Source organism: Dendronephthya gigantea, unplaced genomic scaffold (genome assembly GCF_004324835.1).
Source record: "Dendronephthya gigantea isolate DGI-Jeju-01 unplaced genomic scaffold, DenGig_1.0 000361F, whole genome shotgun sequence".
In the NCBI taxonomy this organism is placed as follows: domain Eukaryota; kingdom Metazoa; phylum Cnidaria; class Anthozoa; order Malacalcyonacea; family Nephtheidae; genus Dendronephthya; species Dendronephthya gigantea.
The window spans coordinates 1-27,798 of record NW_021163371.1 but is presented as its reverse complement, the minus strand read 5'-3'; the positions used below and the strand labels follow the sequence as shown (position 1 = coordinate 27,798).

The window sequence follows — 27,798 nt, the reverse complement described above, 5'->3', positions numbered from 1 at the left end:
TGGGTGATTTTGATGCGTGTAAATCAAGTTATTTTATTTGTAAATTCCAAGAGCAGAATGCCTTAAAAAAATCGCAAATTGTCGGATGTTTTTTCGATTAATTGTTGTCTTCTCTGACTAATTTAGTTTTGAAAAACTATGAAAATTTGTGAAAAACCTCGTAAAACTCCACTCAAAGCTTCCTTGTTGAAACTTGCTTGCACAGCAAAAATGCGAGAAACTTCATTTAATACTGCTGAATCTGCTATATATGTCGTATATTACACCAAGTATTCGAAACATTTCCTGAATCAAAATGGCGTCGGTGTATTGCGAAACATGCAAATTCACTGATTTTTCGAAAATGAAATGCTCAAAAACTGCAGGTTTCTGAAGTTGAAAAGAAGTGAAATTAGACTTTCTATAATTTGTCCTAATTTTCTATAGTGTTTTCAAGTAGTGCCCGGGGGGGGGAGAAACTGAACGATAATCGGCCACAGAATACGGCCTAAATTGCTAACAGTCCGTTGCTCATTTTATATCTAATTATATGAACGCAGTTTGCCAGCAAGTTTGTTGCCACGATTTGTTCCGCTATGCTGATATTTTAGTGTTCATTGACTGTGAAAACAATAAATTTCTAAAGAAATGAAAAATTATAATAGTATGAAATTTACATGGCGTATAGTACGATCGTATCGTCAAGGCTGTTTTCCACATACGCATTTTTCATACGCACATACACCCACGTAAAAGTTACCTGTTACCTTTGAAAAACTAAGTGAATAAATCAAAGGAACTTAGTTTTCTGTATAATTTACTATGCATTTGTTGACCTAGATGTTAAATAATAAAAATTTAAAAGCATTTAAAACTTTTCGTACGTGTACGTGCGTATAAAAAACGCGTAAGTGAAAAGGATGTTCAAAGGCTGTTGAAAGATTGTCAAAGCAACATTTATAATCAGGGCAGTGCAATGCGGTCGGTTTGTTTTTTTATTTTTTGTCGTCGCAAGTGTGTAATGGCGCGAAATATACTAGTATTTGAAATGTGTATGTGACCTTATTTATCTACGTCCCAGTCTTATCTCCCAAGAGTTGTGGTGCACAGCTTTGGCTGATTTTCCGATGCGCGATTCGATTTCGCTCGCATGAGACGGCAATTCCTCCAAGAGGAACAAATAAACCGTTCTTTCATGCCGTTCAATTAAGTTTAGATTTGAATTGGGGTAAGAATATATTTAATACATGTAGATTCTGGTCCTATTTTAATAATATCGCTGCTATTTCTCCGTTTAACAAGATGTGGTCATGTATGGGCGCGTTGACACGTCGTATTTTGCACAGGATTGAAGATTTAATATATCTATATAAGTGCGAATTCCAAAGGCAAAGTGTAAGACAAAGCGAGTATGTCACGCGGTTTATTTACATTTTTGAACAATTGAACTTTTATACTTTTTAAGTACGATGTGCTTCTGAATTTCGCGATCGAACATTTAGGCTCGCAAGGCATCTAAATGAATATGAACTGTATTGTTTATGTTTAGAAGCTTTATATTGAAGACTGGCACGTGCGCCGGAGTTAACGCCAGAACTGGCGTCTTGTTGTTTTAAATTTCGCGTGCTTTGTGTATCAGGAGTGGAAATTGTGCTAAATTGTCGATCACGCGACATTTTGCACTGAAAAGAAATCCACCTTAGGGGATATTTCCGATCAAAGTCTATATAGATACATTATTACAGCGAAAAGATTTTATATTGGAAACGAAATGTTGATTTTCAATACCTGTATTATTTATTAGTACCTGATGTAAGTATATCATTTCGGTCAATGGAGCTTTTTTGCATATTTAAATCGTTCATAGTCATCACCACCACTCACTTCCTTTTTCCCAAATAGTAAGAGCGATATGGCATAAAAATTGCGTTAAGAAAGTGACCGGTTTACATCAATATTTAGCTATCATTCATTACTTTTAAAGATGTTGATGAATGCACACTTGGGAATCACACCTGTCACAGTCAAGCAACGTGCAGTAATACCAATGGGTCGTTCAATTGTACCTGCAATGTAGGTTATACAGGAAATGGAACCACGTGTGAAGGTACGCAATTTGCAATACAACTTTGCTACCGTTGGCACATGAATTGCTCCAGCACCTGTTGCCCATTTATCCCCGAGCCGGTGCGGAGCACCGTGCGAGGGTACTAATTCCGCTGGGATATTTACACCCACGATGTGCAAATGCGAAATCAAAATCGTCCGCCATTATGCAATGGACCTCACGCCATGGACGGTCTTCTACGTTATGCGCGATTGATTGGTCGAGACAAAAATCTGTATTTTCAAACGTCAGTGAATAACTGTCATTTCGCAAAATTTTGATGAAATTTTTAAATTTATCGCTTCCGTTTCAACTACAAACCCTATAGGAAGTGCCGGCGGTTTCCGAGACTGGTGAGCTCTGTTTTCTGGGCAAATTAAAGGCATGCAACTGCAATAAACAATGACACTTTTTGGATAAAATAATGGCAATGTGCCAGAGCACATGCCGATTTAATTAAACCAAAAGTAACAAATTATAGCTAATTGTTACAATGTTCGTATTTTAGTACAGCACAGAAAAGGTGGGGTGATAAAAAATGCCCCCACCATCATAATTACATAGAAATTATCGTAGCTCACAACCTAGAGAAAGGGAGGGAGGGTCGGGTGAAAACTTCCGAAATTGCTTCGACAAAAACAAATATAGAATGACCTTGAGCCTTTCGGATCTCTTTATATAGGTATGCTGACTGTGCACGTGAAACATGCTCCATGCACGTGAGGGGAATATTACTTAACTGTAGCAAAGTGCGAATAGTCTTGAACTTTCTCATTCCGCTAGGAATAAATCAGGAGAGCACGTTTTCCACAACGTCACAAAGTTTCCCTGTACTCAAATCTATAGATAGGCCAGTTTACAAACGAGTTTCCCTCCATTGCTCTACGCGTGCGCTACCATATATAGCTATAACGTTATCTACAAACTACAAATAAACTAAGAATAATACACGCAAGCAATAAACTTATTATTCGCTACGGCAAATAACTCCTTTATGTTTTCATATATATGGAATATACGTATTTTTAATTAAATTAGAAGGAAACTTGAATGTGGTAAGGACTTTTCACGGTTTAACAAATAACAAGACGAAATTTTCGAGTTTCGACCGAATTCACAGTGTATAATGAAGTTGGAAGATTTTCCACTTGATAATATTTCATGCGGCACAGCTTTAAAAAGTCATTCTTTTGTGGTAAACACAACGTTAATATTTTCAAATGTATTTCACTATAAATCTGAATGTTTTATATGATATACAATATGTAATTTCATTTATAAACTTCGTTTTCATAATGAAAAAAACCGTGCAAAAACCGGTCGAAGCGTAACATAAAACTTCGGAAGTTGTATGAGACGTCTCATGTTATATTTCATGGTAATTAATAATTAAACTTTGATTCTTTAAAAATATACGGCCGTCGCGAGTTGCTATGACTACAGTGTTTCCACGTGCAGAAAAATATTTCCATACTTCTCTCAATTTCTTTTTCTCTCTATACGATGTACCCTCCAAAACCCCAACCACATAAATTTTCTAACAATCATGTTACCATCCCTATGCTTAACTGATTTCGTTCAACCGAGGCGAGGGGTTGCTGCATGCATTCATTTCTAGTTTTTATGTTATATTAACTGTTGCTCACTTTTTTCTCCTTTATTTCTCATATGCCATCCAAATTGTAATCGTAGCTCTAGAATAATGTACAGTTGCTCCAAACGTGCGAATTTTCAGTATTTATGACCTTAAAGGCTTAATTCAGTATGTTGACGAACATATATCGCAGCTATATAATATAAACTGCTTAGGAAGATAATAAGCTGTTAACAGTTAAATTTAAAATTATTATAACTGTTAAAGAGATATTAAACCGACAACAGTTGAAAAATTCAATATTCTACTAGGATTGTCAAAGCATGCAACATTTATAATCAGGGTAGTGCAATGCCGGTCGTTTATCTTCAATTTTATTATTTTCATGTTGCTGAATGCACACTTGACGATGTACACTTGGGACTCACAACTGTCACATGCAGTGCAGAAACGCTGGAAAGCAGCAGCAAATGCAGCGTTATAGTTTGTCGATTTAAAAGTAAAGGAAAAAATCCGTGGTGCGCCTCGGGCAACAGTAACCGGTTGAGAATCAGAAAAACACACTTTTTTCCTGAGATGTCAGTAAATAAGCGATTTGGTTTTATATCAGTGTCAAAATGAAAAAAAAAGGTCTCTAAGGGAGAACAAATTTTAAAACTTCACGGATTAGAATAATACAAGTATACAATGATAAAACGTTAACTTTAAAAACGATAGGAAAGCAAGTATAATGTCTACTGAGAATAAAAAACGTCAATGGCAACAGTTTACTGGATGAAATTGAGTTTTTGCTGTGTAAGATTTCCCAGGGTCGCGTTGCTAGGGAAATCATAGCAATAGACAGAGGTATAACAACTGCCTAAAATAGACAAAATACATCTCGACGTTTCAACCGAGGGCCTTCGTCAAGAGAATTAGTATGAAAAGCTAACTCTCCTGAAATACTAATACTAACTTTCCTGACGAAGGTCCTCGAGTCGAAACGTCGAGAAGTGCTTTGTCTATTTTAGGGAGTTGTTACACCACATTTGATGCCAACTTTTAGTTAATTCTGCTTTTCTACAATATTAGGCTAAATGGATTTCTAATTTCTATCTTTGCAGACATAAACGAATGCGTTGGAGCATCGCGAAAATGTTCAGGTGCAGGTCAAAAATGTGTCAACTACCCTGGAGCATTCCTTTGTTATTGTAATAGTCCAGGAGAGCAAATTATTGATGGAGAATGTACTGGTAGGTCTTGCGTACATTGAAGCATAACATCGTTGGCAACCTCAGCCAGCTCCATGTGCCTGCAATTCCTCTTAGTTTCATTACCTTATAACGAGATATGGACACCGGGGTTCTGAATGTAATACAAAAATAACCAATCTAGGTGCTACTAATTACAATTTCCGTTCATATTTCGCCCATGCGCCTAATCAACTAAAACGACCAACTAGACCATCTAATGTCAACCATACACTGTTCATAAAATTTGAATTTAAACAACTTTTGGTTCTGTGCGTTGTGCGACACAATACCCGGGTGTAATTAAAATATCTAGGCAGAATTAGTACCTCGCGTTCCGTCACGTGGTTAACGAGTATTTTCACTAGGTGCAAAATGTAACGCGATCGACTTTTTGCGATCGCTTTTCTAATGGACCTTTCCGCACGCGGCGCGTTGGTTTTGGGTAGAGAGATTTGATTGGCTAATTTTCAGTGCGGGAAAAAGTTCAGACAAGCAAACCATTAAAAACAATATATATTACAAACCAAACAATAAATATCAAGACAATAACAGATGTAACCTTGAATGTGTATAATTTGAGAAACTTTTTCCTAAACACAGGAGTAACAGCAGCGAACTACCAAAAGGCAAATTTGTTGTTGTTTGCAAAGGCAGCCCTAAAAATGAAGCTTTCAACCAAAGTTTGATTTCCAAAGATAAGCTTCACCTGAAAAATCGATTGCAAATTACCTGATGCTTTCAGTTTACAAGCGTCAGAAATGTCTGAACCTCTTGAAAATATTCCACGTTCATCGAAGATATATTCAGCTTTTTTATTTAAATCAAGCGAATACGAATAATTTGAGTTATGAGATGAAATACTTAATAAAAAGTTATATTTCGTGTAGAAATTTCGAGAGTTTAGCTTAAAGGGAAATATCTAAAAAATATTGGAAATTTCTCGAGTTTTTGCCGTTTGGTAATTGTTTTTTTTATATAAATTATACTTCCTCTGTAGTTTAAATCTTTAAATTTCCAAATAAATTGTAACTTTTCAATAGCTTTAATTTGACATACAGCCCAACATCTGACGTCAAGTATTTCAGCTCATAACTCAGAAAAACTATTTTCGCTTCAAGCTAAAATAGGGATATTTGTCAGGAGTTAGCGTTCCAGTTTACCTACAGTTTAATGAATACAATCCGTCTGACAATGGCAACCATTTTGAATTGTTGTTTTAAATTTTGCGTGCTTTGTATACATAAAAATAATAGACATAGAATGCGTACTTATCACGAATACGTGTCCCACATTTTTTCATGCTGTGCCCTTATAAATGCGCCATTTTGAATCTCGCGAGGAGTGAGAAATCTTTCAAAAAAACATTTAATTCAAAACTTTAATTTTGGGTAAAAGCATATTTTACAGTCAATTATTAGCACACAGAGGTTAAAAATGCCAAACCCAGTTCGGCGTTAAGTTGCAGAACAGAAAGAAAAACAGAAAAAGCGATAATCGAGAAAGAGTCGATTTTCACCGTTGAGCACACAACTGAAAAACCACCGGCCTATCGCCTTATATATTTATTGTTATGTAGGAAATATAGTTGGTAGAGAATAATGTTTATTGTAATAGGTTGTCAGTTACCATTGTCTAGCGAATTTTTCAACTGTGCTTTGTTTTTTGAGGATTTTCGCGTTTTTTATATGCAACAGTTTGTTTACATAAATTGTTAATTGGCTTGAACTTGATTATTTGTCCGATGACCTTGCTTTGATGCAACGATAAATGGTTAAAAACCTTTTTGTCTAGCTACGAAAAACATATCACTCTGTATAGATTTTTAACAGGTTTTCACGTAAAAACGAGCGATTTCTGCATAAATAATTGAAGCCGTGGGAAGAGAAATGACTATGACTATATTTTATTTCGCTTCTCGTGCATTTCGTGAATAAATAAGAACACATAAAACGAGTTTAATAAAATCAAAAACATCATTTAGCGTACCTCAGTACCAGAGGAGATCAAGTGTTAATTATGTACCCCACATTTTAAAAGTTATACCTTGTCTTTGTGTAGGTAATTTTCATTTTTCCCACTATAAAAGACAGCGTTATAATGTCGACAGTGAAGCAGGATTCCATTTTTTCCGTATTATGACTTATGTACGCTTGAAAAAAGATTGATCGAAAGCTAGGAACAGCTATCACACTAGCTCCATCAATCAATTCATGAAACAATGTAGTCAAAACCAAAACCAATTGATGCTCCAGTGCGTGACAAAAACAAAAATAAGCTTTTCTCTTAAACTCACTCATATTTGTATCTCGCTCGTCGCGACCGTGCACAAAAAACTCCTCGCAGGAGTCTGAGACGAGGAAAAATGCCCTTATAAATCCGCCATCTTTGGAGACAAATTTTGTAAGGGAAGAGGTATCAGTACGCATTCTATGTCTATTATTTCTATGTTTGTATATCAGGATTGAAAATTGACCTAAATTGTCGATCACGCGACATTTTGTACTGAATAGAAATCCACCTTAAGGGATTTGCGATCAAAAGTCTATATAAATACATTATGACAACGAAAAGATCTTGTATTGGAAAACGAAATGTTGATTTTACAATGCCTGTATAACTTATTAGTACCTGATGTAGGTATATCATTTCGGTCGATGTTTTAAAATTTTAATAAAGTTGGACGAGCCGCTCAAATCCCACTCCTGTTAGCCAATGATAATACAGTATTTGCCGATGATTACAAAATGTAATAATCAACGAAATGTATCATTACTGAAATAAATCGGCCAATTAGCACGCCGTAATTTCAACATTACATTAATAACATTATACAATTAAAATTTTACAGTACATGACTGTCCTACCCCACCTAAACGATCAAACAACAACTTTCATGCGTCTTCTCTTCCTCTTAGATATTGAGGCCTCTGTCGAAGGTCGATTTGTGATTATAAATTACGTCTACATCCCTGCTTATAATAATACGCAAAGTTTGGAGTACTTTCAAATTATTCAACGGTTAAAAAAGGAGGTATGTACAACTACGACATTCTGATAAATATTCATGGAATCGCTTTGTGCTTTTTGCTTCGATTTTTTGTTTTTGTATTCCATTCATCAACACTCATATACATATTCAGTAAAATTGGCAGTGGCAATGGCGTCTGAACACTTCATGTCGAAACTGTAAAAAATTAAAAATCGTTTTAGTTGAATCATCCATCATATTTCGTACCTCCAATCGTTAGTTGGACTTATATGCTTTAGTTATTTGACTAGTATATCATTATAAGTGCTGTGAATAGAAAAAGTGTTCTGAATTCGGATCATTAGCCTCTTTTCCGAAATAACACAATGTTTAAACCCATGATTGTAAGTAATCGATTATAAGGTTTACAGTGCTGGAGGTATAGCTAAGTTTGGTCCTTGCAATGCGTTTATACCAATTAAAATTTCCTGTAAAGGATGTTAAAATCAAAGAACCGACGTCATGCATGAACAACGAAATAATTATGATGTTAATAGCTACATTTGAGAAATTTCCTTTTTTAAAAAAATACTAAAAAGTTTTTTTTACTAAAATCGTCAATTTGTGAACAACACCATATAAGCAGAGCGCTTTCTATCTTTTACCCGGGCCCGTGTCAGTGCAATATTCACCATTGCACTGCATAAGCCCCAGGGTAACGGACCGAAAGCAAATTGATAATTCATCATGTATTGATTCACCATCAAAATATCAAGAATGTTATTAATATTAACAAGAATATTATTAATGTATGCATAATTATGTAAACAGTTTATATTTTGTCTTTGTATAGCTTACGTCTCTCTACACGGGAACAGCGAAGCTACGTTCTACCTTTCAGGCAGTCATCATTGTACGACTATTGTAAGTTTTAACAGCCTTTGAAATTTTCTTCAACTCTTTGTTCACGGCCGTAGCTAAAAGGTGTAAAGGTGTCACAAAAAAACACAAAATTTTGAAATCACCGGCATTTTGAATGACCCTAAATTTTTTTACAGTGGGGATTAAAGACAAGTTATTAAATTCTAGTTACAAAAATATAACGTAAAATCTGCCAGAGAAGAGGGACATGTTGAAGGTCGTAGTCATTGAGTTGTAGTCTATAAATTAATTTTTTCCATATTTTTGTATTGTAATAAATATTTTGTTAAAAAAGGTCATTTTTGGCTAGGTATTCAAACTCTAATTATTACATTGTGCGATTTCAATTTTGAGTTTTTTTGGGACTGTTTTTTTGAACGGATTTTACGTATCATAAAACATGATATCGTTGAAAAATGGGTCAACTATAGGTCCTCCGGTTCAATGCTCTTGCCACTGAGCTACAGAGGTAGCTGACAAGAGCAAGCGCAATTATGATTTTTGGCACTTCACTCGATGCAGGAAGATTTAAAAATCATAATTGATTTACCCTCACCTATTTCCGGCATTACCATCATATACACATTAACCGCGCTTGCTCTTGTCAGCTACCTCTGTAGCTCATTGACAAGAGCATTGCACCGGCATCGCAAAAGCGTAGGTTCGATTCCTGCCGGAGGACCTATGGTTGAATTTGCAGTGTGTATAATACCACTCGAAATTAAGACTCTTTAAACCTCTAGAATATTCCTGCATCGAGTGAAGTGCCAAAAATCATAATTGATTTACAATAAACTTGGTTTACTTCATATGATTTTATTCACTACAAATTTGTTTCGTATAACAAGCACTGCTTATTAGCCCTATACTTTGGTATATCGAACACTACTCATATATGATTCTAAACACATATTTGTTGAAATTGTGAATATGATTACATTTAAATTAGCCTTGTTATTGCTTCGAAAGAAAATAGTACAGCTGACCGCGGAACAACGAGTGTTTATTGTGATATTATCCCAACAGAGTTCTTAGGCATTAAACTCTAACAACTGACATTGTTATGGGTGATTTCAATAGTTTTCGGGTTTTTTGAGACACCCCGTATATTTTATGTAAGCATGGCAGCGCAACTTTAAACAAAAGAATCCAATTAATCAGTGAATGCAGGCACAAAGATATATTCTTACTAAGATTTGTAAAATAGCTTTATTATATGTGTATAGAGATTTATGCACAGCAGAATGATGAAATAAAAATCGTATTTCACTGTGCAAATTAATTTCATGCAATTTGATTGGACGTACGATGTTTTTCACGTGTGAAAAAATGCCATACACGGCTTTTGATTGGACGTACGATAGTCTTCACACGTGAAAAATTGTCGTATGTCATTTTGGCGGCAATTTGTTTACATTTTCTTTCAAGATGGCGTCGAAATATAGGAGTGATATTCAAAACATAATTCTCATATTCAAGATATTTTCACATTCAGCACATTCTTTCCGAAAGAATGTCTAACTTCTATTGAACTAAATTACAAAGAAACTGAACGATAGTAAATATGTTTTCATGCATAAAGTTTCGATTTTGTTGCTCGCTGTGTTTTGGTATATTAAAAGCGTGTCGTTGTCAAATTGATCTCTATACACATTTAATAAACAAATTACTTCATGGTTGGCTCGTTTGTACGATTTTATTATGCACTCGTTGCGAAGGATCGCAAACTCACTCGTTCGCTGCGCTCACTCGTTCGTATTGCGATCCTTCACAACTCGTGCATAAAAATCGTACGCACTCGCCAACCATGAAGTAATCTCTATTTAGCCAATTAAGACGTTTATATAGGATGTATGGATATTTTAATTTGTCAATTTTTAATACACTTTAAACGTTCGTAGTAGCGAGCCTGACGATTTTGTCCCGCTATACGTAAATTTCGAGTTATTATAATTATTCATGCATGTCTTTAGAAATTTATGGTTTTCACGCTACTGATCCCCAGTGGCGCAGCCAGCCCGACAATTTAGATGCTAATGAATTTCTAAGCAATAAGAAATAAGCAATAAATGTATAATGATAATGAATAATGAATAAAAGCAATAAATGAATAATAATAATAACATAAAATTTTCATAGCATGACTAAATCGTCAGGTCAGGCTGGCTACGCCACAGAGTATCCCGTTACCACATATTTTCGGGCAAAAATATCCTTTCGCAAATGGCGAAAAGATCACGAGTTTCAAAGTATCATTTGTAAGGAACAAAAGTTTCTGGCGGTAAACGTCAAGACACGAATCTTGCATTATATATCTAGTAAAGTCTGATTTCTCTTTTTACGATTTCAGCCCAGGATCTGTTGGTTTTGATTACGTTGCAGCATTCAATGATTCCGCTGGAATAAGCAATGAAAATATTCAAGAAGAGTTAGTCAAGTCAATGAATGTAACGCAGAACGGCACATTTCTTGGAGCAGATTTCCAAATCAGCGAGAGCACAAATCTCACTGAAGTAATAAGGCAATTTAGTGTGCAAGGTATTTAACTCCCAAATATATTAACGTTTTATCCAATATTTTCGCTAACATATAACAAAAGCATTGCTAAATGGGTTGCCGAATGAAACACCAGCTCGTTCAATAAAGGAATTTTTGTTGTCTTAAAAGACTTTCCATGCAGTAACAATCAACTACCCTCGTCCGCAGAGGCGTTTGGTCATGTAAAAGTATTAAGATTGATAGGGGGTGGCAGTCGCGGGCAGGCTCAAGTTTTAAGAAAAAAACTCTGTCATATAATCTTTCTAATATTGCTTTAAATTACAAGATATTGCGTTTCTATAGAATGATGTAATTAGGTTGAAGCAATTAGTAAGATGAATATGATACATAATTTCATATGGCTGATGTAAATTCAAAAGAAAATTTGCAGGGGCAACTGCCCCCCCGCCCCCTTTACCAGCCGGGCAATTGGGGCTAAGGTGCCCTAACACGACCTAATTTCGTTTGATCCAATTCACTTTTGACGTATGGGATGTAGCCTATTATCGATGAAGCAATACTGAATTGGCTTCAGTGTATTTGCTGCCCATATTCATTGCAAGTCAACAAACTATTAAACGACTATCAGAAGTGAATGGGATCTAACAAAATTGGATCGTGCATGTGAACAGAGCTCTAAGTAGAAATTTCACGAACGAGTATCAAGAATATCACAATAGTCTAAACACGATGACACGAGATTTAATAAGTCAGACAATGCTTTGCAAACATTCTGTATTACGCATTGCTACAGGAGTGCCTTTTTACCAAAATTTGTCCCTTTTCACCTCGCATCGTTCCGGGGTCCCTGCTCATATAGTCCAAAGTTTCAGTATTGTGGTGAGTGGAAAAAATTCAAACGGCCATTTTGCATGAACAACTAAAATACAATTCAATAATGACAACATTGTGCCTAACGTACATTTGATTATCCTGGATTCCTTGATTGTGATTTTTCCAAACACTCTACTAGTAAATTTTCACAGTCCAGGTACATACAGGCATCGAAATACTATCTCATTAGTTCACATGCAACTATACAACCAACGAGATAATTTGGAATTACAATTGTAATCTAGCCTGGTAAATAAAGCGTACAAAGTTCACGATAATTTTAAGAGCAATCGAAATATTGAAAATGAACTGTCTGCTTGAATAAGGGTTTTGTTAAACCGGGTTCTTTAGACAGACGACACGTTGCTCAGGCATTAGGGGGCATGAAACTTTGCACTATCTATGGATTCCTATAGTTTGAAAATCATGACCAAAGAGACAAAGAGTACATATAAAAGGTTTACACTGGTGAAGGAATTCCGCTCATTATTTGCTGAACTTGGTGCCGAGACAGAGAAAATAGTTTATCTTAAGAATATCACCGAGACAATATTGATTTAAAATTCTCAGAGCCAAAAATTATGGATTAGGCGCAAAATACCTTTATGTAATGTGATTTATTTCCGCATAGATATATTGCCAGCCATGAATTTTGCATACCCTTTCCGCTAGCTCAGTTTTCAGAGCATTAATAACGACACATTAAATTTTACGCCGTTTTGGGATAATATTGGCTAGGAGTGATGGTTCTCCTAGCCGCTTTATTTCTGTCAAACAAACAAAACGATATTTATTAATACATTCCCTTAAGTTTCCAAATATTCACGCTCAGAAAAGGGTAAGCGTAAGGTAAGTAGAGGCAAACTACCGCCAGTACATGTTTACATATATACACCTACTAACATCACTTATTGAGATATAACAGTCCTCTCTCTATATATATCAGCTACTGTAAATCATCCAATGTACCTAATTGTTAGTGGAGGCTTTAGGGAGGAGGTGGGTTTAACTTTAAACGAGCTCTGTCTTTTGCGATGTCACGCTTAAACTGACCGTTTGTGGCTTGGGTATTCGGTCATTGTTAGTTTTCAAATTGCTGCTGGCCATTTGCCACCTTTCCCATATTGCTTGCACTCAATTACCTGACGGTCTTTTAGATAGGGCGACAAGCCCATCATAGAAGAGTTATTATCGTCGCTAAGGCGTATCCTCTTGGGGGTACACCTTTCCTCTGTAGTCTATTTATAATCACATTACATAAATTTCTTATTTTCTTCGTAAATATTTTGTTTTTCACTAAAGCTTTTATTATTATTAATTAGCACAGGCGTGCGATGGCGACTACAATTCGGGATTAAAATACGAGTGATGTTTAAAATTTTGCTAAAATAGGACTAACCGTCCTATCCCAAACTGTACGAGCAACATTACTTGTTTATTATTATCATAAGAAAATCCTACAACTTTGGTAGCTTTGTTGTGAATTTCGTTTACCTTTTTGTCCTTTTTATTTCCTCCAGGGATGTTTAGTTTGTTTGCAAAAAACTTTCTGCCATTTTATTCATTTTACGATCGTTAAAATTAATGGGATAATACTTTTTTTTCCTCCCAGATTATGACGAGTGCAATCCACAGAATAGTATCCATACTACTGACTGTGGCAACAACGCGTTATGTATAAACACATACACAAGTTATAAATGTATTTGTCTTCCTGGATATGAAAAAAATAACACAGGCTGTACTGGTAAGCATAAACACGTTCCACTACAGGGTTCGATATTTTTTTTTATTTATTTAATTCGCCCAACAACAAAAAAATATGACATTTACAAAGAATAGATATATACAAGAAATGGGCTAGGAGCCTACTAGAAACCACATGGCTTTTGCTTTAGGCCCCTAGGTTTATTAAGCTATATCAATAAATTTAAGCTCGTGTCAGTTCAAGTGTTTTTCAGATAATAAGGAAAAGAAAAGAAGTATTTTATGATACATATAAATACATACATACATTCATACATACACATACATACACATACATACATACACATACATACATATACATAATTATATTTACAAAAACATGTTATATTGTTAAATCTAGTTGTAAAAAGTACTTTTTAATTATTGATTTGAAGGAAGCATAAGACCTAGGTTCTTTATATTTTGTGGGAAGATTATTCCATACTTCTATGCCTTTATTGGCAAGGGTATGTTTGGTATAGTTTGTTCTATTATTCTTTTTGTGTATCAATGAAGAATTTCTTGTGTTATGATTATGAATTTGCTTATTTGTCAAAAAATAGTTTATGAATACTTCTGGTAGATTCTGTAGATGAAAATACCGGAACATGAATAAACTTGTTAAATAATCATTTATTTTATATAAATTGAGTATTTGTAAGTCATTAAAAATTTGATATCTTATGCAGTGAAATCGAGACTTACCAACCTGCGTGGTATATGGTTTATACATAAGTGTTCCACGTTTTAAATATAGAAGCGTGATAGTTCACGCGATGTAAATTGGAATATTTCTTCAGTCCCTCTTGTTTCTCCAATCTTTTCATTTGCTATCCAATTACTATTCCCAGCTCGAAAATAGTGTTCTGAACCGAATGTGCGCATTCATCGAAACTACCCGTCTTCTTCGCCAAATATTCATGATTTATTACCTTTAAAGATGTTGATGAATGCGCAATTGGGAAGGACAACTGTGACAATCAAGCAACGTGTAAAAACACCAATGGGTCGTTCTCTTGTACCTGCAATGAAGGGTATACAGGAAACGGAACTATGTGCGAAGGTATGTGCTTTTTATTACTATTTTTGTTTTTCATAAAATAATTTTTTTTCATAAAAAGAAGAATTATAACTTCTACAGTCTATTTGGACGTTACTGTATGAACGCGCATTAAATATTCAATCTTTGCTACCTTAGAAGATGCTGACGAATGCAAACTTTGAACTCGTAATTAATTGTCACTGATGAGATTGTCAAAGCAACAGTCATAATTATGACAATGAAATTTGACACTGCTATATGAGCAAAATATGCACATCGAGTTATTAAACAGTGTCCGTCGTTTAATGTTCAATTGTATTACCTTTCAAGATGTTGACGAATGCACACTTGGAACTCATAATTGCGACAGTAAGGCAACGTGCAGTAATACCACCGGTTCTTTCATTTGTACCTGCAACGACGGTTATACAGGAAATGGTACTACATGCGAAAGTATGTGCTCTGCATTACTACTATTTTGTTATAGTTTTGGTCTAAATTTAAAATCTAAATTTCTGGAATCGGAATGCGAACAACACTAACAACACTGCTGCTTTGGAACACCTGTAACTATAATAATTATAAACTGCTCAGCAAGATTATTAATAACCCGTTAACAGTTAATCATTAAAGAAAACCAACTCCTTCGTTAAATATTCAATTTTATTACCTTTGAAGATGTTGACGAATGCACAGTTGGGACTCACAATTGCCACAGTCAGGCAACGTGCAATGATACCACTGGGTCGTTCAATTGTACCTGCAATAAAGGTTACACAGGAAATGGAACCATGTGTGAAGGTATGAAATTAACAATACAACTTTGCAACCACTGGCACGACAATTATGCCGTTCGTTGATCATCTTGAATACAGAGCCGTAACTAGAAGCTTAATTGCGCGCGGAATGTATATTCATATATTACACCTATTCTACACTGATTTATTTTCTACGCTATTGTTCCTATGATATATAAACGTGGATATATAAATTTATGACGGTCCCCCAATTAAACAGTCTAGCTAAGATCCTGATTTTATAAACGAAGTTTTCCATTAAATTTTCGTTATATGTATGCAAGTCAACCACATTTATTTCAGCTATAAATTTATCTTCATTTGCAATAAAGATTTATTTAATTCAAAAGAAACCTAAGATCATATAATTATTTGGAACTCGTTTTAATTACAAAAACTTTTTCAGTCCTTCTTATTTCTCAATTATTTCTCAATTGCTATCCAATTTGTAATCCCAGCTGCCCGGAATGTACGCATTCATCGAAACTGCCCGCCTTTTTTGCCAAATATTCATGATTTATTACCTTTAAAGATGTTGATGAATGCGTACTTGACACTGACAACTGTGACAATCTAGCAACGTGTAAAAACACCAATGGGTCGTTCACTTGTACCTGCAATGAAGGGTATACAGGAAACGGAACTACGTGCGAAGGTATGTACTTTTTATTACTATTTTTGTTTTTCATAAAATAATTTTTTTTCATAAAAAGAAGAATTATAACTTCTACAGTCTATTTGGACGTTACTGTATGAACGCGCATTAAATATTCAATCTTTGCTACCTTAGAAGATGCTGACGAATGCAAACTTTGAACTCGCAATTAATTGTCTCTGATGAGATTGTCAAAGCAACAGTCATAATTATGACAATGAAATTTGACACTGTTATATGAGCAAAATATGCACATCGAGTTATTAAACAGTGTCCGTCGTTTAATGTTCAATTGTATTACCTTTCAAGATGTTGACGAATGCGCACTTGGAACTCATAATTGCGACAGTAAGGCAACGTGCAGTAATACCACCGGTTCTTTCATTTGTACCTGCAACGACGGTTATACAGGAAATGGTACTACATGCGAAAGTATGTGCTCTGCATTACTACTATTTTGTTATAGTTTTGGTCTAAATTTAAAATCTAAATTTCTGGAATCGGAATGCGAACAACACTAACAACACTGCTGCTTTGGAACACCTATAACTATAATAATTATAAACTGCTCAGCAAGACTATTAATAGCCCGTTAACAGTTAATCATTAAAGAAAACCAGCTCCTTCGTTAAATATTCAATCTTTATTACCTTTGAAGATGTTGACGAATGCACAGTTGGGACTCACAATTGCCACAGTCAGGCAACGTGCAATGATACCACGGGGTCGTTCACTTGTACCTGCAATGAAGGTTATACAGGAAATGGAATCATGTGTGCAGGTATGGAATTAACAATACAACTTTGCAACCACTGGCACGACAATTATGCCGTTCGTTGATCATCTTGAATACAAAGCCGTAACTAGAAGCTTAATTGCGCGGGGAATGTATATTCATATATTACACCTATTCTACACTGATTTATTTTCTACGCTATTGTTCCTATGATATATAAACGTGGATATATAAATTTATGACGGTCCCCAATTAAACAGTCTAGCTAAGATCCTGATTTTATAAACGAAGTTTTCCAACAAATTTTCGTTATATGTATGCAAGTCAACCACATTTATTTCAGCTATAACTTTATCTTCATTTGCAATAAAGATTTATTTAATTCAAAAGAAACCTAAGATCATATAATTATTTGGAACTCGTTTTAATTACAAAAACTTTTTCAGTCCTTCTTATTTCTCAATTATTTCTCAATTGCTATCCAATTTGTAATACCAGCTGCCCCGAATGTACGCATTCATCGAAACTGCCCGCCTTTTTTGCCAAATATTCATGATTTATTACCTTTAAAGATGTTGATGAATGCGCACTTGACACTGACAACTGTGACAATCAGCACGTGTAAAAACACCAGTGGGTCGTTCACTTGTACCTGCAATGAAGGGTATACAGGAAATGGAACTACGTGCGAAGGTATGTATTTTTTATTACTATTTTTGTTTTTCATAAAATAATTTTTTTTCATAAAAAGAAGAATTATAACTTCTACAGTCTATTTGGACGTTACTGTATGAACGCGCATTAAATATTCAATCTTTGCTACCTTAGAAGATGCTGACGAATGCAAACTTTGAACTCGTAATTAATTGTCACTGATGAGATTGTCAAAGCAACAGTCATAATTATGACAATGAAATTTGACACTGTTATATGAGCAAAATATGCACATTGAGTTATTTAACAGTGTCCGTCGTTTAATGTTCAATTGTATTACCTTTCAAGATGTTGACGAATGCACACTTGGGACTCATAATTGCGACAGTAAGGCAACGTGCAGTAATACCACCGGTTCGTTCATTTGTACCTGTAACGACGGTTATACAGGAAATGGTACTACATGCGAAGGTATGTGCTTTGCATTACTATTTTGTTATAGTTTTGGTCTAAATTTAAAATCTAAATTTCTGGAATCGGAATGCGAACAACTCTAACAACACTGCTGCTTTGGAACACCTGTAACTATAATAATTATAAACTGCTCAGCAAGACTATTAATAGCCCGTTAACAGTTAATCATTAAAGAAAACCAGCTCCTTCGTTAAATATTCAATCTTTATTACCTTTGAAGATGTTGACGAATGCACAGTTGGGACTCACAATTGCCACAGTCAGGCAACGTGCAATGATACCACGGGGTCGTTCACTTGTACCTGCAATGAAGGTTATACCGGAAATGGAATCATGTGTGCAGGTATGGAATTAACAATACAACTTTGCAACCACTGGCACGACAATTATGCCGTTCGTTGATCATCTTGAATACAGAGCCGTAACTAGAAGCTTAATTGCGCGGGGAATGTATATTCATATATTACACCTATTCTACACTGATTTATTTTCTACGCTATTGTTCCTATGATATATAAACGTGGATATATAAATTTATGACGGTCCCCCAATTAAACAGTCTAGCTAAGATCCTGATTTTATAAACGAAGTTTTCCAACAAATTTTCGTTATATGTATGCAAGTCAACCACATTTATTTCAGCTATAACTTTATCTTCATTTGCAATAAAGATTTATTTAATTCAAAAGAAACCTAAGATCATATAATTATTTGGAACTCGTTTTAATTACAAAAACTTTTTCAGTCCTTCTTATTTCTCAATTATTTCTCAATTGCTATCCAATTTGTAATACCAGCTGCCCGGAATGTACGCATTCATCGAAACTGCCCGCCTTTTTTGCCAAATATTCATGATTTATTACCTTTAAAGATGTTGATGAATGTGCACTTGACACTGACAACTGTGACAATCAAGCCACGTGTAAAAACACCAGTGGGTCGTTCACTTGTACCTGCAATGAAGGGTATACAGGAAATGGAACTACGTGCGAAGGTATGTACTTTTTATTACTATTTTTGTTTTTCATAAAATAATTTTTTTTCATAAAAAGAAGAATTATAACTTCTACAGTCTATTTGGACGTTACTGTATGAACGCGCATTAAATATTCAATCTTTGCTACCTTAGAAGATGCTGACGAATGCAAACTTTGAACTCGTAATTAATTGTCACTGATGAGATTGTCAAAGCAACAGTCATAATTATGACAATGAAATTTGACACTGCTATATGAACAAAATAAGCACATCGAGTTATTAAACAGTGTCCGTCGTTTAATGTTCAATTATATTACCTTTGAAGATGTTGACGAATGCACACTTGGGACTCATAATTAATTGTCACTGATGAGATTGTCAAAGCAACAGTCATAATTATGACAATGAAATTTGACACTGTTATATGAGCAAAATATGCACATTGAGTTATTTAACAGTGTCCGTCGTTTAATGTTCAATTATATTACCTTAGAAGATGCTGACGAATGCAAACTTTGAACTCATAATTAATTGTCACTGATGAGATTGTCAAAGCAACAGTCATAATTATGACAATGAAATTTGACACTGTTATATGAGCAAAATATGCACATTGAGTTATTTAACAGTGTCCGTCGTTTAATGTTCAATTGTATTACCTTTCAAGATGTTGACGAATGCACACTTGGGACTCATAATTGCGACAGTAAAGCAAAGTGCAGTAATACCACCGGTTCGTTCATTTGTACCTGTAACGACGGTTATACAGGAAATGGTACTACATGCGAAGGTATGTGCTTTGCATTAATATTTTGTTATAGTTTTGGTCTTAATTTAAAATCTAATTTTCTGGAATCGGAATGCGAAAAACACTAACAACACTGCTGCTTTGGAACACCTATAACTATAATAATTATAAACTGCTCAGCAAGACTATTAATAGCCCGTTAACAGTTAATCATTAAAGAAAACCAGCTCCTTCGTTAAATATTCAATCTTTATTACCTTTGAAGATGTTGACGAATGCACAGTTGGGACTCACAATTGCCACAGTCAGGCAACGTGCAATGATACCACGGGGTCGTTCACTTGTACCTGCAATGAAGGTTATACAGGAAATGGAATCATGTGTGCAGGTATGGAATTAACAATACAACTTTGCAACCACTGGCACGACAATTATGCCGTTCGTTGATCATCTTGAATACAGAGCCGTAACTAGAAGCTTAATTGCGCGGGGAATGTATATTCATATATTACACCTATTCTACACTGATTTATTTTCTACGCTATTGTTCCTATGATATATAAACGTGGATATATAAATTTATGACGGTCCCCCAATTAAAAAGTCTAGCTAAGATCCTGATTTTATAAACGAAGTTTACCAACAAATTTTCGTTATATGTATGCAAGTCAACCACATTTATTTCAGCTATAACTTTATCTTCATTTGCAATAAAGATTTATTTAATTCAAAAGAAACCTAAGATCATATAATTATTTGGAACTCGTTTTAATTACAAAAACTTTTTCAGTCCTTCTTATTTCTCAACTATTTCTCAATTGCTATCCAATTTGTAATCCCAGCTGCCTCGAATGTACGCATTCATCGAAACTGCCCGCCTTTTTTGCCAAATATTCATGATTTATTACCTTTAAAGATGTTGATGAATGCGCACTTGACACTGACAACTGTGACAATCAAGCAACGTGTAAAAACACCACTGGTTCGTTTACTTGTACCTGTAATGAAGGTTATACAGGAGATGGTGTCACGTGCGAAGGTACGTACTTTGCATTCATTTAACTGCTTATGATGTAAATTCATCAGTTCTTTGGGAACAGCGTCTAAAGTTCCAAGATCCAAAGACTGGGAAAGGCACGACGAACACGCACAAAACACTGTCTTTGGCCACAAACAGGCATATATAAGCTGTTGAAGAAGACAATAATAATTATTACACAATATTGCAAATTAATTTACTATATTATGTGCACGTATCTCTAAAAAAGACGACTCGGTGGTTTAAAATTCATCATTTATTACCTTTAAAGATGTTGATGAGTGCGCTCTTGGTAGTGACAATTGTGACAATCACGCAACGTGTAAAAACACCACTGGCTCGTTCACTTGTACCTGTAATGAAGGTTATACAGGAGATGGAACCACGTGCAAAGGTACGTAGTTTGCATTACAATTTTATAATTTTGCTCTAAGTTTAAAATCTAAATTCTGGAATCGGACGAGACCACTAACAGGCATGCAAGACTGTCTTTGGCACACCTATAATTATACTATAAACTGCTCAGCAAGAAAATAACCATTAATAGTTAATCATAAAAAGCATTTATACTTCAAAAAGAGACAATTATAAATAAGTTATAGTTATTACAGTCTAATTGCACGTTATCATATAAACACACGTGCATTAAGGAAAACCAACTCAGTTGTTTAATATTCAATCTTTATTGCCTTTGAAGATGTTGACGAATGCTCACTTGGGACTCATAATTGTCACAGTCAGGCAACTTGCAGTAATACCACTGGGTCGTTCAATTGTACCTGCAATAAAGGTTATACAGGAAATGGAACCATGTGTGAAGGTATGCAATTAACAATACAACTTTGCAACCGCTCCCACAACAATTGCACCCGTTCGTTGCTCATCTTTTGTCTAAACGCTGTTTGCCAACAAATTTACATTATATGTATATGAAAGTAGTCAACATTTATTTGCGTTTAAAATATTAACAGTTAATCATAAAAGACATTTATACTTCACTGAAAGTGACAATAATGACTTATACAGTCTAATTGGACGTTATTATTGGACCAGGAACTGGTCCCTAACCGCTGCTAATCTTGTTGTTGTTGTTGTTGTTGTTGTTGTTGTTGTTGTTGTTGTTGTTGTTGTTGTTGTTGTTAGGGGGCGACGCTCTTTAAAAAAACCCTAAGGCTCTTTCATTACTTGTTTGATCGGAATGAAACTTGGCACAATTATTCTAAGCATTATTCTAAGCATTATTCCGCATCGATTGACGGAGTTCGAATTTTTACTTTTGACCTTTGAAGCAAGTTACAAGCAATTCTTGATATATTTGCAGCAAATAATATATACATATCATTAATATTCAGCCTATATACAGGGTGTCCCCAAAAAACCGAAAACTATTGAAATCCCCTAAAACAATGTAATTGTTAGAGTTTGAATGCCTAAGCACTCTGTTGGGACCCACAAGTGTGTAAATGTTTTCCATAAGCATTTTTATGCATGCATATGATGCAGTAAAATTTGCTCGTACGCAAAAATGATATTTATCAACAATACTGAAATGTGCATCTCAATCACCATGACCTTCGATATGTCCCCTTTCTCTAGCAAGACAAAGCATTTAGCATTTTACTGAGTTGCATTAAATCCCCATCGGCTAAAATTCGTGCACACGGCATTCAAATTTTAACAATGAGTGATTTCAATAGTTTTCGTTTTTTTGGGACACCCTGTATAAGTAAACGGAAACGATTAGAAATACATTGTCCTCTCCATTGTTATAAATACGATGCAGTTCAGAAATTAAACTCGGTTACGCAGTTCCTGGTCCCTATAGTACGATCGTACTTGTTTAAAGAAAACCAACTTTGATCGCCTAAAGTGCATATACCATGTTGTGGATTTTGAATATATAAATAGTTTAAGGAATTATAAAAAAAATACAATATATTTTGTTATAGAAAAATCTTGATGGATTTATTAGCCGTAAAAGTTAACAGGATATGACCTCAAATCGGGGTTTCCAAATCAGTTTTCTTTTGCATTGTTTCACCCGGCCAATAAATCCATCAAGACAAAATTTTTCAAAAATAACAAAATGTATTGCAAAGTTTTTTAAAATAATTTGAACTTTTGATGTATTCAAAATCTACAACAATGGTATGGGCAATTTAATATTCATAATTTATTATTTGGCTGTTAAAAATCATCCATTCTGATTGGTTGACGAGCGTTCCGTAAAACCCATATCCGAACCGTGGTCCGTATATTCCGTACCAGGACTAGTTCAGCCATATAATAAACAGATTATTGAGCTCGCTTGTTCAATGTGTGCTGTCAAAGTTCAGACCGAGGTTTTTGCATAGAATATTCATTGACTATTTACGTTTAAGATGTTGAAACTTAATCGTGAGAGGCATTTATACTTCTCTAAAAGTAACATTTATAACTACAGCCTAATTGGACGTTATTATATGAACATGCATTAAAGAAAACCAACTCGGTTGTTTAATATTCATGATTTATTACCTTTGAAGATGTGGACGAATGCACACTTAAAACGCATAATTGTCACAGCCAAGCAACGTGTAAAAACACCGCTGGTTCGTTCAATTGTACCTGTAATGAAGGTTATACAGGAGATGGAACCACGTGCAAAGGTACGTAGTTTGCATTACAATTTCGTCATAATTTTGCTCTAAATTCAAAATCTAAAATTCTGGAATCGGCCGAGACCACTAACAGGTTTGCAACACTGTCTTTGGCACACCTATAATTATACAAAAACTGCTCAGCAAGATAATAACCATTAATAGTTAATCATAAAAAGCATTTATACTTCAAAAAGTTACAATTATAAATTAATTATAATGTCTAATTGGACGTTATTATATGAACGCACGTGAATTAAGGTAAACTAACTCGGTCGTTTAATATTCAATCTTTATTGCCGTTGAAGATGTTGACGAATGCACACTTGGGACTCATAATTGTCACAGTCAGGCAACTTGCAGTAATACCACTGGGTCGTTCAATTGTACCTGCAATAAAGGTTATAAAGGAAATGGAACCATGTGTGAAGGTATGCAATTAACAATACAACTTTGCAACCGCTCCCACAACATGCAATTGCACCCGTTCGTTGCTCATCTATTGTCTAAACGCGGTTTGCCAACAAATTTAAATTATATGTGTGCAAGTCGTCAACATTTACTGTATTTCCGTTTAAAATATTAACAGTTAATCATAAAAGACATTTATACTTCACTGAAAGTGACAATAACGACTTATACAGTCTAATTGGACGTTACTATTTAAAAAAAAACAACTTTGATTGCTTAAAGTGCATATACCATGCATGTTGTGGATTTTCAATATATAAATAGTTTAAGGCATTATAAAAAAAATACAATACATTTTGTCATAGAAAAATCTTGATGGATTTATTAGCCGTAAAAGTTAACCAGACATGACCTCAAATCAGGAATTGCAAATCAGTTTTCTTTTGTTTCATCGATTTGAACCCACATCCGGCAAATGTAAGGGTTAAAGTGCCTATATCACTTGCGGGATCTTTACGGAATTGTATAGAGCTTTAAAAATTACTTTATAAGTTCTACCACCCTTTTTGATATAATTAAATAGTTTCGAGAATATGTCGGTTGGGGGGACTGGGACTCAGAAATGATTTGCAAACACGCCGTCTTTTATAATGTCAACATGAAGAGTTTCACTGGCGATATAGTTTGCGCTTTTCAAGAAAAAAATGCGAGAACGGTGCGTTGTGTATGGCTCTAGCAACTGGGCGAGTTTTTCCCAAAATATTTACGCTATTGGAAGATCAAAGTAAAATTATAATTGATTATATTATTTTTGACAAGAACTCGGTTTCCTGAGTCCCAGGCCCCAGACTACGACGGAAATTTAGGCAAATCGTCATGTTTAGATAAGAATATTTCCGAAACTATTTAATTATATTAAAAAGGGTTGTAGAACTTATAAACGAATTTTTCAAGCTCTATTCAAATCCGTAAAGATCCCATGCACAAGTGATATAGGCACTTTAATAAATCCATCAAGACAATTTTTTTCAATTAAAACAAAATGTATTGCAATGTTTTTTGAAATAACTTGAACTTTTGATGTATTCAAAATCTACAACAATGGTATGGGCAGTTTAATATTCATAATTTATTTTTGGCTGTTAAAAATCGTCCATTCTGATTGGTTGACGAGCGTTCCGTAAAACCCATATCCGGACCGTGGTCCGTATATTCCGTACCAGGACCAGTTCAGCCGTATAATAAACAGATTATTGAGCTCGCTTGTTCAATCTGTGCTGTGAAATTTTAGACCGAGGTTTTTGCATAGATTATTCATTGTCTATTTACGTTTAAGATGTTAAAAGTTAATCATAAGAGGCATTTATACTTCATTAAAAGTAACAATTATAACTACAGTCTAAATGGACGTTATTATATAAACATTCATTAAAGAAAATCAACTCGTACTATGTTTAATATTCATGATTTATTACCTTTGAAGATGTGGACGAATGCACACTTAATACGCATAATTGTCACAGCCAAGCAACGTGTAAAAACACCGCTGGCTCGTTCAATTGTACCTGCCATGAAGGTTTTACAGGAGATGGAACCACGTGCAAAGGTACGTAGTTTTCATTAAAATTTCGTCATAATTTTGCTCTAAATTTAAAATCTAAAATTCTGGAATCGGACGAGACCACGAACAGGCATGCAAGACTGTCTTTGGCACACCTATAATTATACTATAAACTGCTCAGCAAGATAATAACCATTAATAGTTAATCATAAAAAGCATTTATACTTCATAAAGTGACAATTATAAATTAATTATAATGTCTAACTGGACGTTATTATATGAACGCACGTGCATTAAGGAAAACCAACTCGGTCGTTTAATATTCAATCTTTATTGCCTTTCAAGATGTTGACGAATGCACAGTTGGGGCTCATAATTGTCACAGTCAGGCAACGTGCAGTAATACCACTGGGTCGTTCAATTGTACCTGCAATGAAGGTTATACAGGAAATGGAACCATGTGTGAAGGTATGCAATTAACAATACAACTTTGCAACCGCTCCCACAACAATTGCACCCGTTCGTTGCTCATCTATTGTCTAAACGCAGTTTGCCAACAAATTTACATTATATTTATCAAGTCATCAACATTTATTTCAGATAATTTATTTGCAACAATATTTCCTGATAATTATTCCTTATTTATTTCCGCTTAAAATGTTCACAGTTAATCATAAACGACATTTATACTTCACTGAAAGTGACAATAATGACTTATACAGTCTAATTGGACGTTATTATTTAAAGAAAACCAACTCGATCGCTTAAAGTGTCTATAACATTTTGTGGATTTTGAATATGTAAAACGTTTAAGGCATTATAAAAAAGATACAATACGTTTTGTTATAGAAAAATCTTGATGGATTTATGAACCTTTAAAGTTACTGGACAAGACCTCAAATAGGGAATTGCAAATCAATTTTCTTTTGTTTAACCGAGTTGACCCCAGGTCTTTAAAGGCTAATAAACCCATCAAGACGACTAACAGGCATGCAAAACTGTCTTTGGCACACCTATAATTATACTATAGACTGCTCAGCAATATAATAACCATTAATAGTTAATCATAAAAGGCATTCATACTTCATAAAGTGACAATTATAGATAAACAGTCTAATTGGACTTTAGTATATGAAAATACAATAAAAAAACAACTCGAATGTTAATATTCATGATTTATTACCTTTGAAGATGTGGACGAATGCATACTTAGAACGCATAATTGTCACAGCCAAGCAACGTGTAAAAACACCATTGGTTGGTTCACTTGTACCTGCAATGAAGGTTATACAGGAAATGGAGCTACATGCGAAGGTATTTTTCATTGCAACTTTGCTAATGCTACTGCGACCATTGCTCGCGTTGGCTGCTGATCATTTGTGAATCCTGGTGGCACCGTCTTCAATTTACGGAGCATTAATCCACCGGCTATAAATACGCTTTTAATAAATACGCTTGAATTTACCGGGTATTAAAAGCTTCATGTAACTTTTATTTATCAGGAACCATAGTTATGACCACGCCTTTGCACAGTCTAGTCTTGCATTGTATACTCTTGAAAATGCCGCATTAGTTTGTCGATTTGAAAGTAAAGCATTTTTCAGGCAAACCTCATCACTTTAAGAACAAATTGCTTGTTTTTTTTTCGCATATATAGTGTTTGCTTCACAACTAAATCATTCATGGGATTATCCAAAACGATTTTGATATCATGATCTGGTTAAACCTTTCGTATATATAAAAAGGCATTATACCCTAGCCGGCTGAACAATGAATTAGTTAAAGAAGTAGTAAAATTTTAATTTTATGTCCAGACTCATCTCTTTCCACAATAATGGGGTGTTGTTCCAGTTCAACAGGATATGGTGGGAAGACTGCCTCGTGCATGTGTTGAGGAAGAATGTTTTGTATCTTTGCCCCTGACTCGTGAAAGTAAAACTTGAAATCCGTCTGATTTAACTAAGGTGGTTCCAAATTTAAAACGATAATGTTGTGACGTAATTACCGATTGGATTTCCCATTTCTATCTTTGCAGACATAAACGAATGTGTTGGAGCATCGCGAAAATGTTCAGGTGCAGGTCAAGAATGTTTCAACTTTCCTGGAGCATACCGTTGTAATTGTATGAGTCCAAGACAGCAAATT

The 27,798-nt window shown here is 34.8% G+C and overlaps 1 protein-coding gene across 1 annotated transcript in view; it reads left to right on the top strand.

Annotated features, from left to right (window-relative positions):
- LOC114542546 (fibrillin-1-like) overlaps positions 1 to 27,791 on the top strand; it is a gene marked incomplete at its 3' end in the record, with an annotated part of 35,450 nt that extends 7,659 nt beyond the window's left edge. The window contains exons 3-26 of the mRNA XM_028562067.1: positions 1,964 to 2,086; positions 4,784 to 4,912; positions 7,828 to 7,943; positions 8,734 to 8,804; positions 11,152 to 11,339; positions 13,786 to 13,920; positions 14,860 to 14,982; positions 15,292 to 15,414; positions 15,640 to 15,762; positions 16,291 to 16,413; positions 18,152 to 18,274; positions 18,498 to 18,620; positions 19,149 to 19,271; positions 19,923 to 20,045; positions 20,269 to 20,391; positions 20,920 to 21,042; positions 21,314 to 21,436; positions 21,740 to 21,862; positions 23,568 to 23,690; positions 23,990 to 24,112; positions 25,576 to 25,698; positions 25,999 to 26,121; positions 26,845 to 26,967; positions 27,689 to 27,791. Coding sequence (XP_028417868.1) covers positions 1,964 to 2,086; positions 4,784 to 4,912; positions 7,828 to 7,943; positions 8,734 to 8,804; positions 11,152 to 11,339; positions 13,786 to 13,920; positions 14,860 to 14,982; positions 15,292 to 15,414; positions 15,640 to 15,762; positions 16,291 to 16,413; positions 18,152 to 18,274; positions 18,498 to 18,620; positions 19,149 to 19,271; positions 19,923 to 20,045; positions 20,269 to 20,391; positions 20,920 to 21,042; positions 21,314 to 21,436; positions 21,740 to 21,862; positions 23,568 to 23,690; positions 23,990 to 24,112; positions 25,576 to 25,698; positions 25,999 to 26,121; positions 26,845 to 26,967; positions 27,689 to 27,791 — 2,956 coding nt within the window. The remainder of the gene's footprint in view (positions 1 to 1,963; positions 2,087 to 4,783; positions 4,913 to 7,827; positions 7,944 to 8,733; positions 8,805 to 11,151; positions 11,340 to 13,785; positions 13,921 to 14,859; positions 14,983 to 15,291; positions 15,415 to 15,639; positions 15,763 to 16,290; positions 16,414 to 18,151; positions 18,275 to 18,497; positions 18,621 to 19,148; positions 19,272 to 19,922; positions 20,046 to 20,268; positions 20,392 to 20,919; positions 21,043 to 21,313; positions 21,437 to 21,739; positions 21,863 to 23,567; positions 23,691 to 23,989; positions 24,113 to 25,575; positions 25,699 to 25,998; positions 26,122 to 26,844; positions 26,968 to 27,688) is intronic.
- Positions 27,792 to 27,798: the final 7 nt, after the last annotated feature.